This window comes from Neophocaena asiaeorientalis, unplaced genomic scaffold (assembly GCF_003031525.2).
Source record: "Neophocaena asiaeorientalis asiaeorientalis breed wild unplaced genomic scaffold, Neophocaena_asiaeorientalis_V1.1 scaffold400, whole genome shotgun sequence".
Classification (NCBI taxonomy): domain Eukaryota; kingdom Metazoa; phylum Chordata; class Mammalia; order Artiodactyla; family Phocoenidae; genus Neophocaena; species Neophocaena asiaeorientalis.
This window is the reverse complement of record NW_020175089.1, coordinates 901960-919461: the sequence shown is the minus strand read 5'-3', so window position 1 is coordinate 919461 and position 17502 is coordinate 901960. Positions and strand designations below refer to the sequence as shown.

General features: G+C 35.7%; 1 protein-coding gene across 1 annotated transcript in view; it reads left to right on the top strand.

The window, feature by feature from the left end:
- The window catches only part of PLCB1 (phospholipase C beta 1), a 680716-nt gene that overhangs the window by 558236 nt on the left and 104978 nt on the right, over positions 1–17502 (top strand). Inside the window, exons 19-23 of the mRNA XM_024764260.1 lie at positions 1369–1523; positions 4498–4662; positions 6251–6350; positions 7163–7267; positions 8281–8390. Coding sequence (XP_024620028.1) covers positions 1369–1523; positions 4498–4662; positions 6251–6350; positions 7163–7267; positions 8281–8390 — 635 coding nt within the window. The remainder of the gene's footprint in view (positions 1–1368; positions 1524–4497; positions 4663–6250; positions 6351–7162; positions 7268–8280; positions 8391–17502) is intronic.

Below are 17502 nucleotides of genomic sequence, written 5' to 3'. Positions count from 1 at the left end.
CAGGAATTTCACATTGTGATACCAATGAGTAGATGCCGGCTGTGACTTTGAGACAGCTAGTCTTTTACACACTAAAGGAATCTACACTTGCCTTAAGTGACAACAGTGTTTTAGGAATTTATGTTGAATATTATTAAATGTCTCTTTGACATCTATTGGGATGATCGTATGCTCATTTCTTCTTTTGTGAGAAATGTGATAAATTATATTAATATATCTCCTAATATGTAAGTATCCTTTTGTTTCCAGGATAAATTCTACTTGCTTGTGTATTATTTTTTAGAACATATGTTTTGCTAATTAATTTTTTAGACTTTTAAAGTTATTTTTTTTAAGTATGATAAGTCCATCATTTTCTTTTTTTGGTACTCTGTCCAATTTTGGTATCATAGTCATAATACTTTAAAAAATGAGAGATAAAATTTCACTTATTTTCCCTGCTCTAAAAATGGTTTGTTACATGGAACATTGGAATGATTCTACCATCTCTTCTTTACTGTCCACCTAAATAGACTCAGATAATATGGAGGAAATTGACAGTTTCCCAGATTCCTTATGACTTTAAAGTATTTTTTTGTTTGTTAAGCTCTAGCAATTGCAACAAACGTAGACATTTATTTCATACATTGACTGAGTCTTAGCAAAACTTTGACCAGGAATCTTTGTCCATTAGAAACTAGTCAGTGTGTGATTAGATACTGGTAGTAAATAATCAAAGAAATGAAAAATTTTAAAAGAAAATCTTTTTTCTTTCTTATAATTGAAAAAAGAAGAATTTCACCACTGTTGGTGAAGTATGAAGAAGTCCATACTCAAAAACATGGATTGGAGGTTTAAAGTGATTTAAACTTTCTGAAGGGCATCTTAGCAAGAATTATCAAAAAACTTTTCCAATATGCATATTTTCTGACCTAGAAATTTCACTCCTAAGAACATTGTTAATGATGGCTTCAAAGATTTCATCACAACGATGTTCATCAAAACATTATACGTTCATCAAAACATATACGTATACAGCCTTGGAAGAGAGGAGGCTGTTATAAACCGTGTATTCAGACATATGTATTCAAAAGAAGTTTATACAGTTGTTAAAATTAAAGCAGACGAATATTTAATGAAATGGACATACTGCATTTTCAAAATATATCTGAATTAGAAAAACAGGATATATACCAACCTGTTGGTAGTGGTTTACCTCTGGATTTGGAGATGACGGCTCAATTTCTTTTTCTTGTCTGTATTTCCTGTTTCTATAATGATTAAATCTTTATTTTTAAAGGAGGAACAAAAGTGGACTGTAATACAATCTTGCTTTCTTGCTCCAAGTATAAATACAGTCACAATAAAGTTTGTGTTTTTGATATGCAGACCTGGCTATGCAAATAAACATGGGGATGTATGAATACAATGGGAAAAGTGGCTACAGACTGAAGCCAGAATTCATGAGGAGACCTGACAAGCACTTTGATCCATTCACCGAAGGCATTGTGGATGGGATCGTGGCCAACACTTTATCTGTTAAGGTATGTGCTACCCTATCACACAATTGTACCCAGCAAAAGTCTTCAACATCACCTATTTTGTATAAAGTAGTTCAGTCATGAAGAATTTAATTCCCAGTAAAGTCTTCACTTCTTTCTTACATTTTTTTCTTCAAGGACTAAATCTGAATTAGCAGTTTTCAAAAGCTACATGCATGAAGTAAACGGACTAAGCCCCACTTTTAATAGGATAAAAATCAGACCCCAAATTAATAAAACAAGTTGGTGAGATTCACCATGGCTTGTCCTTTCTTTTGGTGTAAAGATCCCATGGTGAAATTTACCACGAAAATTACTGACTTATACTGAAGAAATCTTCTGGTCTTTCCCCCCCACCCACCCATTAGTCCTAGGAAGATAGCCAAACTGAGCAAAATTAGAGAAAAAGTATTCTCTCAATAAATTGTTAAATATTGAATAAAAGCTCTCAAGTTACCATAGCATGGCTTTTGAAAATCTATCAGAGTATTCAGGGAGTAATTCACGTAGTAATGATATTAAATGCGTAGTAGAGATATTAAATACAAGAATCATGTCATTAAGCATACATCTGACCCTCAAAAAATTAATTCCAAATGATTTCTGCAGACTTTGAAATTGATGTTACAGGAGATACAATTATTTTTTAGTTGTGAGAAAACATTTTTAATACTATGAATGGGAAATCATTTTTATAAAGAGCTTTTTACATGAATCCTATAAGCCTGTGGTTGTTGTATTTAAGTTGCATTTACATTTTAAAGTTTCATTTCTTTTCTGTTTAACTGGATAAGTGCAGAACTAAGAAACATTTTTTAATCGGGCATAAATTCAATTTTCCAATTGACCCTAAACTAAAGGCATATAAAAAACTGTGCAAAAAAAAAATGCTCTGTCACAATTTCACTAATTTATATCTACCCTAATCTTGCTGAGCCCATTTTACTTTAAAATTTATGTTATTTACACCAACGATTAAAAATAAAATTGCAATGAAGTGTCTCACAGTGATATCATTTGAAATTATTTCGCACTGTATATCTGCAGAGTGAACTTGGCAGAATCAGAGCTTCAAGATTATATTTAGTTTAGGAAATTGTTTTCAGCAGAGGATGTTTAATTCCTGTCAAATTTAAGATAAACTCTTAAGTATCACACACTGATAAAATGTTATTTTTAGAATCCTTGTCAATTGTAGTTATAGTTGGGTCCACTTAAAAATATTTTGACAAAATAATAATCTTTTGTCCTCGTTTGTTAGCTCATCTTGTTTTATATGTTTGCTTGCATATTTATTTTTTCTTGAAAATTCCACTATGACAATGTAAGCAATTATAAACAATGACATAGAGACAAGATTATAAACAATGACGTAGAGAAGTTGAGGGGAAACAGTTGAGTCCCAGGCAGGTGTACACTGCTGCTTGAGTCCAGAATGGAGACAGTGTTCTGGAGATGTCAGTGTCCTCTGAATGGACAGGCTGTGATGCATCAGAGACCTGCAGCTGAGTCCTGCCTTCAACATTACATCTGGAGCCAGGATGTGGCTCACTTCCGCCTAGTACTACCTTTGTTTTGAACCCCTGACATAGACTTTATCATGCCAAAATGGACTTGTGAGCTCCAGTGGTGTTCCATCATCCTATTTTACTGAGGAGAACATTGAAGCTCAGTGTCATTAATTTAGTTAAGGACTCTGCTTTAATCAAACTCTTAAGTACACAACATCTTTGATGCATCTGAATTCCCAATGTGACTCATCGCTTAACTTGGTAGTTTCAAACATGTTGTAAAATGTCAGCTAAGTTCTTAAGAAGAACCTGAAATTAAACAAAGAGATTGTTGCCTGCAGGTCTCATGCACCCAGGCAAAGAGAACATTCAGGAGAAATGAGTTGTCCGGGGGTAAATTCAGACAGCCTCTTCCTCATGGCTTTCTCTCTATCTTGTATGGCATCTCTGGCCACATCAGCATATAGCTGCCTTTGGCCTCACTCAGCCTCTGATGGCCATCCTCAGGCCGCCACTGTGTCTCATTTCTGGCCCAGCCACAATCTTGGTAATTTTGTCCCCTTTCACCAGCCAGAGCTCAGAAAGTGAAGGTTTGTCAACAAGACAACCCAGATCAGATCTCTGGGTCTGCTCCATCAGCACTTGCTTTCTTGCTCCCCTCTCTGTTAAAGCAGAGGACACCTCAGAGTCTGAAAATTCAGTTAGAAAAAGAAGCAGACGTGGGAGACATTTTATGAACATGTAATTTTAAAATCTCGTTTAACTCCACAATATTCATTAATTTTTTAGCTAGGCAAAGGATACCCACTACTGTGTGGATGGCTAACCAGGTGAGGTTAGGAGTGATGATAAATTGGGCTTAATTGTTTAAGGTCATTATTTGTTTTCAGTATTTTTTTTATCATCATTGTGGCTTTTTATTTAAAGTGTAACAGCTTTGAGAATTGGAATAGCATGATGTTATAACCACTCTTTCAAGTCGAATTTTATGAACAAGAGGAAGTTTTTTAAATGCTAGACTTTCTAGTGTGTTATGTTTTAAATTTGTACTCTTAAATGACCTTTTAATTTCATTTACAATCATGCTAAAATGAGAATTTTTTTCTCTTATAACATTTTTAAGTATTAGAAAAACATTTATATTCAGATAAAGGCTCTACAGATCAATCTTTAACATTTAGTAGATGTATCTCTCAAATGCAAAGGCATAATCTCATCAAACTTTTGATACTTGTTCATTTACTTCCTCCTATAAAACTTTGTCTTATTAATTGACTTCTAACCTCAGCATTTTCAGTATTCCTCTACAAATTCCTTAACGGAAAAAGAAATCATATTTGTACTCTGGTTTCTATTTTATTTTGATTATGGTTCAACATTCACCATCAGCATTTGTACCTCCCTAAAGTATTCTTTTATATCATTGTTATTCATTTATCAAGAGTTCCTTTTTTATTACTTCCTAGATTATTTCAGGTCAGTTTCTCTCTGATAAGAAAGTCGGGACTTATGTGGAAGTGGATATGTTTGGTTTGCCTGTGGACACAAGGAGGAAGGCATTTAAGACAAAGACATCACAAGGAAATGCTGTAAATCCTGTCTGGGAAGAAGAACCCATTGTGTTCAAAAAGGTTGGTCTAGTGTCCTTAATATGAGATGTTACTGCATCTTCTAGGTGTTTTACACTGGGGAAAAAATAAAATGAGGAATTATTGGTTACTTCATTTGGGAATTTACACATTAATAATGCAATAGCATTTTCAAAGGTATGTTAAAAGCTATTCAAGATTTCCATGAGTTACTTTTTTGGATTTTTCATAATTGCATTGTAAATCAATTAATTCTAGGATACCTCATTTGGAAGGCCAGAATAAGATATAAATTTAACTCATAGCCTCTCATAATACAAGTGATAAATGATATGTTTTCACTATAATTCAAATGAAGTAGAGTGGGAAGTAGGGAATAATATGGTAGCGGAGAGAAAGGAAGTCCATATTTCCTTTAAAAAGTATATTAATTAAACTCCCTAGAATCTCCAGCCACTGGTGCTGGTCTTTGTAGCTTGTCTGGAGTCTGTCTGATAGAGTTAAAATCTTTTATATTCAACTGGGCTTTCCCTCTGCCTTCACCAGAAAGCAAATCATTTTCACACATGCTTCACACACAAAGGGAGATGCTAAGTCTAGTAGAAAGTAGAGTGGATACTTACCCTTTGCTTTTTTTTTTTTTTTCGGTATGTGGGCCTCTCACTGTTGTGGCCTCTCCCGCTGCGGAGCACAGGCTCCAGACGTGCAGGCTCAGCGGCCACGGCTCATGGGCCCAGCCGCTCCGCAGCATGTGGGATCTGCCCGGACCGGGGTACGAACCTGTGTCCCCTGCATCAGCAGGCGGACTCTCAACCACTGCGCCACCAGGGAAGCCCACCCTTTGGTTTTATCTGGCCAAAATATCTACAAAGGCAGTCTTTTGTGGAGAGAATATCTATGGTAAAGGTCTCTGTGCCTCAGGGTTTTTTTTTTTAATAGGCTAATTGGATTTAATAATACCGTCTGCTTCATAGAGTTATTATAAGTATTCCCTAATGCACTGAAAACATTTAGAAAATATCGAACACACTGAAAATAGTCAATAAATGTTAGTTTGTTTATGTTACCAAAGAAATAAATATTTAAGGATACAATTGGCCTCATGTTCTTGACATGGGATATGTGTACTCCATATGTTTTACACTGGGGGGAAAAAAGTGAGCAGTACTTTTGGCTAATTTGGGAATTTACAAATATATAAATCAATCCCATTCTGAAAGTTATCCTTGAAAGCTACTTTTTAATTTTTGCTTTTGCTCCAAAGTATAAAAGTAATTTGCTTTGAAAATATAATAGTGAATGCTCAAACAGTGATAAAACCACCAGCTCTTTGTCTCTAAACATAGAACTTTTGTCATTTCTACCTTGAGAATGTTCATGTCAAAAGAAAATGGTCTATTTGTTGAACAGATTCCTCATTTGGACAAGGTGAGGAAACATAGATGAAGCCATATCTCTGGTAATCCTTCTCTTTTTGAAAATCTAAATTATAGACCACCAACTTTTTATCAATTTGCTCAGTAGAAACTTCTTGGATTTGGAAAAGTGGGGCCAGTTTAAATAATACCTTTCTAATTCTTTCTTGCAGTTGCTCCTTCTTGTAACCACATGTACTGTTAATGTCCTATAGGTAGTTCTTCCTTCTCTGGCCTGTTTGAGGATAGCAGTTTATGAAGAAGGAGGTAAATTTATTGGTCACCGAATCTTGCCAGTACAAGCAATTCGACCAGGTATGGATAGCGTGGTGAGAAACTTTTTATCAAAGTTGTCGAGAAAACCATCACTGCCTTACATGATTGTTAAAGAATGATCTAGGAATCCATTTGTTGCTTTGGTGTTTTGTTACATAAAAAGGACTATAAATTTATGTATTTAAATCTGGCAGTTTTATGTTTTTGTGACATGCTATGATCAGTAGGCAAGTCAACTCTTGCCAGTTAATTATGTGTAACAAACTATCTGAAGATTCAAAGGCTTATAACAAGTGTTTTATCTTCATGCTCACAGGTCTGTGGGGTGGCGGGGTTTGGCAAGTCTCAGCCATGTAGCTGTGCTTTAGGCTGTGGGCTGGGCTTAGGTCTTCCCACATCTGCTCATTCAGGGGCCCCAGCTGAAGGAGCAGTGGCGCCCAGACATCTCATGGCAGCCCAGTGGAATGCATAAGGGCACACCTGTTTCTGCAAGTGCATTTTAAGCCTCTGCTTGTACTACATCACTAACATCCCATTGTCCAAAGCAGGCTGAGCCCCAAGGCAAGAGATCATATACAAGGGATAAATTTGGACCAATAATTCAATGTATGACATATGGTTTCAAATTCTCTCTTGTGGGGATAAACATGGTGAAAGGAAAAAAAATCAGCATCAACATTGTTTTCCTGTCTGATGAGAAAAATAGTACCCTACCACTCAAAACCATATGATAAAAATGAGAAAGAAGTGAGCTGTTTGTCACCCAAAGTCACTTAAAATAAACACACATGTCAAATAGATGTTCCTGTGTTACAAGAAAATATGATGCATGGTATGATGTCACCCTCCAGGCTATCACTATATCTGTCTGAGGAATGAAAGGAACCAGCCTCTGATGCTGCCAGCTCTCTTTGTCTACATAGAGGTGAAGGACTATGTCCCAGATACATATGCAGGTAAACAACCTAACTCAAAAAGATATTTCCATCTGGGGTCATCCATATTTTTGTGACTTAGTGGAAAGCAAAGTGGACCAAACAAAGGCAGGAGATTCTGGCCTCAGAATTACCTCTATGTTTGTATGCATGTTTAGAGGTAAATTGATCAAGCCTTTGTGAATAAATTGTAGTTTAATTTACGACCCCATAAAGTATTGACCATTTTTATCCATTGGGTAATATGATTCTCATGGACCCAGTACTTTCTAACCAATGCTACCTGATACTATACAGTCTATCTAGGCCTGTGCAATGAATTTGCCTTCAGCCAGTTTTAGAACCCTGATCCTTTCCACGGGTGAAATCCTAAATTAGAGGAATTAATTTACGATGATGTCAACCAGGAATCATAAATTTAAATGCTTATACTGTCAAGTGGCCTGAGTGCAAGATACTGGGGAGTGGTGGAGACTCTGGTAGTCTTGGAGCACATGCCCCATCCAAAGATGGCAGCTATAACTCACTCCAGCTAGATAGTATCATGTGCAAATGAGACCCATATTGCCAAGTCATTGAGTTTTTCAACAGTTTGGAAAGCAGTCTTTTTATGTGAAATGTCTCCATTATGAAACACCGTTTGGCCCAAATAAGACAGGTGTGTGGGCCATTGCTGGAATGGATGAAACACTCAAAAATAAACTATAAAATTTGGAGTATTGAGGCATCCTGAGTTGGAGCTTGTCCAGTTTGGCTCTCAGAGATGACTTCCTTTGAGTTCTCTCTTCCTGAGGACTCAGCAAAGGGTCCTCACTCTTGTCCATTTCCAAAATGTTGGATGGATAAGTAGATAGTCATATGGGCAGATGGAAGGATGGAAGATGGATGGTGAATCAGTAAATGGATAGGTAAGTAAATAGATAATGAACAAATGCATGGATGGATGGGTGATTGAATGGATGGATGGATTGATGGATGGTGGATAATCAATATCTCCAGGACCTTTGGATCTAAAATGTCTCTTCCCTATTTAGATGTGATTGAAGCTTTGTCAAATCCAATCCGATATGTGAATCTGATGGAGCAGAGAGCTAAACAACTGGCAGCTTTGACGCTGGAAGATGAAGAAGAAGTAAAGAAAGAGGTGAGAGGGTGTTCTAGTTTTGGGCACAGCGTGAAGCATGATTACCACATCTTGTTGCTGGCTTTGCCTACATAACATCACCCCTCAGGAGAAGAAAAGAACACATTGGAAAACCACTTTGATGGAGTTCAGCCTCATCTCCCAAAACATCTATATGACACCCTGAATTTTTCGTATTTCATTCTCTTTTGGCATTCTGTGGCCACCACCAGCATCTTATTTTGTGATCACATTAAACAGTACACATCTTGCTGTTTCAGGGGAAAGTTTCTAGATAATTTCATGTCGATTAAAGGTGAATAAGGCACTTAAAAAAGAAGATGATCATCAAGTTATTTGGTGTTTTCTTTTGTCTTTAATTTAAAGTACAGGGTTTTCAAAGTGCTTTTGTGATTTCTTACAATACATAAGGTACTTAACACAGTGCCTGGTGTGTAGTGTGAGCCATAAAGTCATTACTATTATTACTGTATATATATGTATTATAATACATATTCCCAAAATAATTGGTGTATTATTCTAAATTAGATGTCACTATGCAAAGAATAATTAAGGAAGGTTCTAGAAATAATAGAAGTAAGTTTAAAAATATGAAGCCTCTGTGTAGACTGAAATAGAATTTAATGATTATTGGAGATGACAGCAATATTACAAATAGTGATAGAAACTAGCTATTTTCCTATTTCATTTGAATGTTCAGAGGTTAAATTCAGGGAAACATGAGAAAAATGGAGAGTTATCAGTATAGAAAAGAAAACCTTGAAAATTGTTTGGGTAACTATAACTAATAGCAAGTCCGTTAAAGTTGACAATATTTATTAAATCATCTTTTTCTTATTCCAAAAGAATAAAGAAACCTAGACTTATCATAGAAAATTTTTAAAATAAAAATGAGAAAAGAAAATCCCAAATAATTCACCTATAATCCAAACACCCAAGCCACCCAGAGATAACACTGTAAATATGGGGTATATATGTAGCTCATCTTTTTATGCACAATTAGTACTTTTTCATAAAATGGGATAATATTCACGATCTGTGTTTTAACCTTTTATTTCCACCTAATGCAAACATTTTGCATGCCTTAAAATATTCTTCTACATGACTTTTAATAACTTCATAATGTTCTATCATACATATGTACATAATTTATTTTTCCAATCTCCAATTGTTGGATATTTTAAGTGCTTCACTATTTTAAACAGATCTTCAGGGAACATCACATAAATATGTTTTTGAGCACATTTATGATTATTTCCTTGTTTTTTGTATAGAATTTTAGAAATTTTTGATCTAAGATGTTGAGTTAATTGAACATGAGAAAAAATGAAATGTAAAAAAGAAAAATATTTAACATCAGAGTAAAATTTTCTGGGCTCTTATTTATACTGCAGACATCATATCCTATAGAACCAATAAATACATATCATCCTCTCTGATGAAATTTAAAGTTAGACTGGAAAGTTTTATAAATAATGCTTTCTGTTGTATGCAGTATTATAGGGAAATTTTACACTGCTGGAAAATTATGCCTAATGGTAGACATGAATTTACTTCCAAATTAGTAGTTTGGGATTAACAGATACACACTATTATATACAAAATAGATAATCAACAAGGACCTACTGTATAGCCCAGAGAATTCAATATCTTGTAACAACCTATAATGGAAAAGAATCTGAAAAAGAATATATATATACATATACATGTATATGTATAACTGAATCACTTTGCTGTACACCTGGAACTAACACAACATTGTAAATCAACTATACTTCAATTTTTTTTTTAAAAAAAAAGCTATTTGGGGAGAATGTAATACTAATGGTTATAAAAATACAGAAGTAGAATTTTAGGTCAACATTATTTTTGTTTCTTCTCTAAAAATGATGGTCATAAGGATTTTCAGTAATGCTGATTAAACTCAAAGAATATTTGAACATTTGCAATTTTAGAAATAATTTTAGAGGCACTGAATCACATTGATTCCATATGGCAATAGAGAAAATACAGTTTTTTCCTTTGAAATGTCTAAACCCTTAACTGATCTCATTTTTAAAGCTTGAGAATAAAGTCATTTGCCCTACCATGTAATGCTGGGAGAGGAAAGTCATTTCACACCTTTGAACACCAGTATGCCCTTTATCTTGTCTTGTAATAATGTAAGTTTGTTTGAATGAGGCCACTGAAAATAAGTAACTGGTTTTCTCAAAAGAAAATTATATCTAGGACATGGCAGGCACTGGAGACACTATTTTAGCAGCAAAGACTTTTTTAGTATAATCCTTTTAACTTGGTAGTTATAAAGGTCATTTCTATTTGAAAATGAAAGACTTTGTTGGACTACAAAATATTCCCAGAATTGAAACAGTCTAATAAATTATCTTCATAGAGTACTTTGCAAACCAAATAAGTAGGAAAGTTGAAAATTCCCCCATGCTTTGAACAGCAGACATTTGTTTCAGATCATGTGAAATAGATAGATAGGTAGATAGAATTACAAATATATATATATATATAATTCCAGTATATAATTGGAAGTTAAGGGATAACAGATTTGAGTTGCTGGATTTATTTTGTCTCTTTTAAAGTCACAATTCAGGATGATGTGTTAGTAAAGTCATAGAAGGTTGCCTAATCTGAATCATAACAAAGGCTTTATAATATTTAGTTATTTCTCTAAATAAAATATTGTTTAAAAACAAAGAAACAAAAAGCCTTCTCAGTAATCTTGCAGATACTGTTAACACTTTTGGTGTATGTCCTTCTAGCATGTTTTCTATGTATATATATTTTTCTTTACAAAAGTTCTTAATTTAAAAAAAAATGTTCCACAGCCCTAATAGTTTAATGTGGTTAATAGAGATGACTAATGAGACATCAGTAACATTTTTATTTTCTATTTTTAAAATACACCTCTAGGGCTTCCCTGGTGGCGCAGTGGTTGGGGGTTCGCCTGCCGATGCAGGGGACACGGGTTCGTGCCCCGGTCTGGGAAGATCCCACATGCCGCGGAGCGGCTGGGCCCGTGAGCCATGGCCGCTGAGCCTGCACGTCTGGAGCCTGTGCTCCGCAACGGGAGAGGCCACAGCAGTGAGAGGCCCGCGTACCGCAAAAAAATAAAAATAAATAAATAATAATAAAATAAAACACACCTCTAAAGAGAATAAAGGAAATATCCAATGTACTGACTGCAAAATATATGTGATATTCCAAATGCAATATTTGAACATGACTTGTTTTTAGCACATCAAGGAGCGCAGAAACATTTTACTGAGTGCTTACAATGTACCTGGCACCATTCTGAGCCTTTTAATGTTAACACATTAAGTCCTAAAACATCCGTATTTCTTAACGACTATTTTTATTGCCGTTTAACAGATGAAGAAACTGAGGCACTGAGAAATTCTGTTCCTTGTCCAGTGCCACACAACTACTAAGGAGCAGAATTGGGATTGAAATCCAAGCAATCTAGCTCCAGAACTCATGTTCCACACCAACACTTCTAGAAGTTTAATGTGCAGACCAAGGCATCATAATAACATGCTGATCCCGTCTAATAACATAGGTCTGGACTAGGGCCTGAGGCTCAGCATCTCTGACCAGCCCCAGGTGATGGGATAACACTTCCATGGTCCACACCTTGAGTAGCAAGGGTCTACACTACACCACATCTCACTACCTCAATAACAAAACTGTAATTTTCTACTAACCTTTAATAAGGACTAGCCCTTTTTCATCTTTCTGTCCTCTGTAGCAGGTCACCTGGATGACTGACCACAGAATATAAGACCTTTACTTTAAATAATAATCCTTTGAATTGAATTTTCTGTTGAATCAAATGTCAAGATTTCTCCCTTTCAATCACTGGATATTATTAGAACTTGTTCTTCAGTAAGTTAGGTTTATATATGTGGGATCTATTCGGCTAGTTTGTACACTGCCTGCTGGCCCTCTATCACCTGTGTGTTCATGATACAAGTGAAGGTGTGTGAGTGGTCTTCACATTCTTTTGATGTTGAAAAGAGAAAAGCTGTTTGGTAGTATTCAAATTTCATTTATTCCAAGAGGCCTACTTTATTTATTTATTTTATTATTTTTATTTATTTATTTATTTTATTTTATTTTTTTGTGGTACGCGGGCCCCTTACTGTTGTGGCCTCTCCTGTTGTGGAGCACAGGCTCCAGACGCGCAGGCTCAGCGGCCATGGCTCACGGGCCTAGCCGCTCTGCGGCATGTGGGATCTTCCCGGACCAGGGCACGAACCCGTGTCCCCTACATCGGAGGGCAGACTCTCAACCACTGCGCCACCAGGGAAGCCCAGGCCTACTTTTTTAAGTTGTCAGATTCATATGCTCTTATAAGTGAACTGAAATTTATCTAAAATAATTTATTTCCTAATTCTGTGTATGGCACTGTGGGCATCTTCAGTGGGATTAATTATTTGAAAAGAAAAAGATCCTATGGTATGGTATGAACTTTACCAGTAGGATAATCCAACAGAAAAAAATCCAAGGTGGTGCTCTCAAAAAGTTAGTGTTTAAACTTAATAAGGCCTTGGGTGTCATTTAAATTTTCCAAGATGGGAGCTTGATGCTTTACCCACTGTCCAAGAACTTGGCACTAAAATCAAAGATGAGGTTTAGTGGTCATTTTGGATTCTCTTCCTCCTCAAATAATGATTTAGCAAAATACCAACTTACATAAAAGAGAAACAAATATTAGAAGTAGTTGGGGAGGTGGGAGGGGTTATACTTTGGTTTATAAAAAAGCTCTAAGTCCTAGGGGTGTATTGTACAGCATGGTGACTATAGTTACTAATACCGTGTGTATACTTGAAAGTTTCCAGGAGAGTAGGTCTTAAGAGGTCTCATCACAAGAAAATGTTTGTAACTATGTGTGGTGATGGATGTTAACTAGACTTATTGTGGTGATCATTTCATAATATATGCAAGTATGGAGTCATTATGTTGTACATCTGAAACTAATATAATGTTATATGTCAATTATATCTCAAAAAAGCCTCTGTACTTAGAAAAATACATACACTAAATAAATGTTTCTTGATAATGATGGTGATAGTCCCATAGTTTGATAAAAAATATTAAGAAATTTTCTCTTTTAATATTTTTAAATTATAGATCAAGGACCATTTCATTCTAACTTTTCACTTGCATGTGTATAAAAATATGCCACATATATCACAGAAGTAATGTCTTGTTATTTTAAAGAAAACTTTTATGGAGTCACATGAATTTATTTTCTGCAAAGACTCATAAGTGTGGTATTCCAGGTTTAAGTCAAATACATATGTGCTATGATCTAAAATAAAAATTTGAAAGAAAAGAAAAAAAATACCAACTTACAGAAACAATAGTTTCTCACTATCCCTGAACTTTAAAGCATCCAATAAAGTAGGAAGAGAAAGTTTGCCTTTTAGGTAATGGCCTTTAGATAATGACCCTGTCCCTTTCATTTCTACACAGTTTTGGAGTTTATAAGGCACTTTGATTGGATACCCTGGGTAAAACTGGGCCTGAACTAGCACAAACATATAGTCCCCATTTTTAGAAGAGGGAACAGTTGCTTATAATGATAGAGTGACTTGCTTAGTATCAATGGCCAATAAATGGAGGAACCAGGGTCTTTTTAAATGAGATCTCAAGAGAAGACCATATATTCACTTGAGTTAAAACTACTAAATGAACAGTTCAATTCCACTGCTTTTACAGACCATCTCCATAACAATTTTTAAAATTTCAATGGATTCTAATGAGGGGCTTTGGGTTCATCTGCCTAAAACAGCGATGAATCCAGAATCCATGCCATGACCAATACCATAGGGATTATAAAAGCATGACTAAATGACAAAGTTTTTCACTCTGCTTTGCAGCAAGGTTTCTCAAATTTTAATGTGCATACGGATCACTCAGGGATCTTGTTTCAATACAGATTCAGATTTAATCGGTCTGGAGCAGGGCACAAAATTCTGCATTTCTGACAAGATTCCAGGCGATGCTGACGCTGCTGGGCTGGACCATATTTTGAGTAGCAAAGCTCTCAGATTTTAGTATGTATCGGGATCACCTGGATGGCTCCTAAAAGCACAGATTGCTGGGCCCAACCGCAGAGTTTCTGGTTCAGTAGGTCTGAGGTAGACCAAGAATTGGCATTTCTAAGTTTGTAGCGATGCTAATGATGCTGGTCCAGGGACCACACATTGAGAACCAATGCTTTGGAGCCCTGCATCTGTCTCTCACAAGCACCTGGCTCTCCCCACATGGAACTGAATAGCCATTAATTCCATCCACTGTAAAATGTCAGTTCAATCTCAGGAACCTGGAAAGAGCTACAGGAGAAACTCTCCTTGGAGGATTGTCCAGAATCTGTTCTGTGAGTGATTGATGATAGTCTTTGACAAATAATTTGCTTAGTTAATATAAAAGATACATTTCCAAAAGATGAATGTGAAGGGTGTTTGGCCCATGTTTTCTTTAAAGGAGGAATCCTTGATTTCTGCTTAACTCAAAGAATTCATTTCTGCTGATTTGTTTGGAGACTGTATCAAAATATTTCCAACAAATTAAAGCTGGTAGGAATGGTAACATAGGCAACACAAAATAGTCAGCAGAGCTGTCACCCTTTAATCTCTTTCTAAATAAGCTGTTGCAATTATGAACTAAATGCAGATTCTCTAGCCACAGACACAGAAAGAGCAGCATCTTCATATTTTTCACCCATTGATTCATTCATTCAAAAATATTTTTTAACATAACATTTAGATGGTTCTTTAGTTTCAGGATTTTGTCACTGATACTACGTCTATTGATTATACATGAGGAGGAAACAAACTGTGTATGTCTTAATGCATTCATTTAATAAAAGTTTTTTTTAACACGCTGCATCAGTCACCATGCTGGGCAATATAGAGATATAATGATGAGAAAAATCAGATGCTCTCATAGTCCTTAAAGTCTGGAGAAAGACTGTAATAAAAATTTACACATATGTATGTAACTTGCAGCTGTCACTAAGGCTTCAACAAAGAGACACCATGTGAATGCTGATGATTTCTTTGTATGATGACACATATGATGACAAAAACTGAAGTCAACAGATGAATTTATTCAGCTCCTTAAAGCTGTCTTTTGCTTTAACTCACTTTGGTAAACTCTTAAAAATATCAGAGTTTTGTCATAATTTATTATAAAAATTTTCAAACATACACAGATGTTGAAAAAGAACACCCATATATCAATCACCTGGATTCCACAATTCCAATTTTGATGCATTTTCTTTATAACATATATATCCATCTATAAATCCCTCTATCCTTTCATTATTGCCACTGATTTTTGATGCATTTCAAAGTAGGCTGCAAATATTAGCATACTTCATCCCTCAATGCTTCAGAACACATACAGGGTATAGTTTTTAGAAATGTTCTGAAATTTTTAGAAATGTGGGGTAGATACATCATCTAATTTCATTCAGGTAATATAAATTTAAGGTACCAGTTGTACATGTGTTTAAGCAAGCTCTTTCTTAAGGCTAGTTTTGATGAAGCCACATCCACTGCCCACATTTGTCCTGAGTGGACTGGAATTCTGCATGATGAAATTATGAGTCTTGCCCTCAGTATTCTGGAAACACTGATGACCTTGCCCTTGCCCTCACTCATCTAGTATCTGAGTCAAGATGCTGTCATCCTAACCACTACCTGGAAGGGACTGTACTTTTTAGATGACTCAGGAAGGACACCGACACCTCCAATAGCTCAGTCAACACATTCTGGTGTTTGGAAGACCCTTAACTTACCATCTTAACCACCCCACTAAATTCCCGAAATTTGAGTTCTCTCTTGCTTCATCATCAGATCCAAATTTTCAGTGCCTGGAATAGAAATCTTTTCAACTAACCAAATGGCATCTCCTCCTTCTCTAAAACTTGTAAAAATGGCCTTTCCATTTATACTTTTACTGATCCACTTGTGTTATATTTTAAGGCGCTCCTGTTTATTTTTGATATAGTAAGGATATAAATATTATTTTTTATAAAATCTTGGCTTTAAAAAGTCCACTGTTTCATGTTTTGAAGGAAAAATAGTGTAATGCTCTCATTTGGCCACTGGAGGGCAGTGACCTACTTCTGCTGTAGTTGATTTTTCTCTACCCAGCTAAGCAAAACTTGGTGCAAGTGAAATATCAATTTCTGAACCTTCTTTCCTTGAAATTTGTTTAATTGGATCCCAAGAGTCTCACCATTAAATTGAGAAAACTGATATTTCTAGTTCTTTTGTTTCTATTGTAATTTCCAGTGCAATACGAAAGAATTTAAGGCTTATTTCATTGAGGCACATAAAAAAGAATATTTGGACAAAGACTGGGGAGAAAGCAAGTCACAAGTGTTGACTTCCACTGATGCTTGTGAGTGGGGCAAGGAATTTGGTTTTTGCATTTCATCTCACATATCCACAGAGTGGGAATTATTCAACCTTTCAGTGATGATATCAAAAATTTAATTTTTAATACCTGAATGCCTTTTTAGTGCAACAGAGTAAGCTCTTTGAGAATGGTCTGTACATTTATATATCTCTGTATCTCCGCAGTAACGTAAGTTACTATTGTGGTTCCTTAAGTTGCTATTATCATAGAATACAGGGTGAACTAGTGCAGTAGAAAAATTCAAACTTTAGACTGACATATATTCAAACACCAGTCGCACCCTTAACGGTGTGGCTTCTAGCAAGTCTTTAGTAAAGACTTTAATAACGCCTCTGACTTCTTTGCTGTATAATGGAGTTGAGCGGCTGCCTTCGCTGTCTGGCTGCGACGAAGCTGGCGTATGTAACGGTGTCTGGCTCGCGGTGATCTACAGCTGCTTCTATGGTCAATCTCCAATAGGGAACAGCCAATTCAAATCTGTATATACTGCCCTTTGTTAGCAACATATTTTAAGCATCAGTCCGATATATTTGCCTCTATAGATTCTCACTAAGTTAATAAAATCTGTTTCCAGAAAATCCTAATAGGTCCCTGACAAGGGTCAGTCTACACAAGGAGCCCCAAATTCCTTAGCCCAGCATTCAGGGTCCTCCTTACCCGCTCTTTT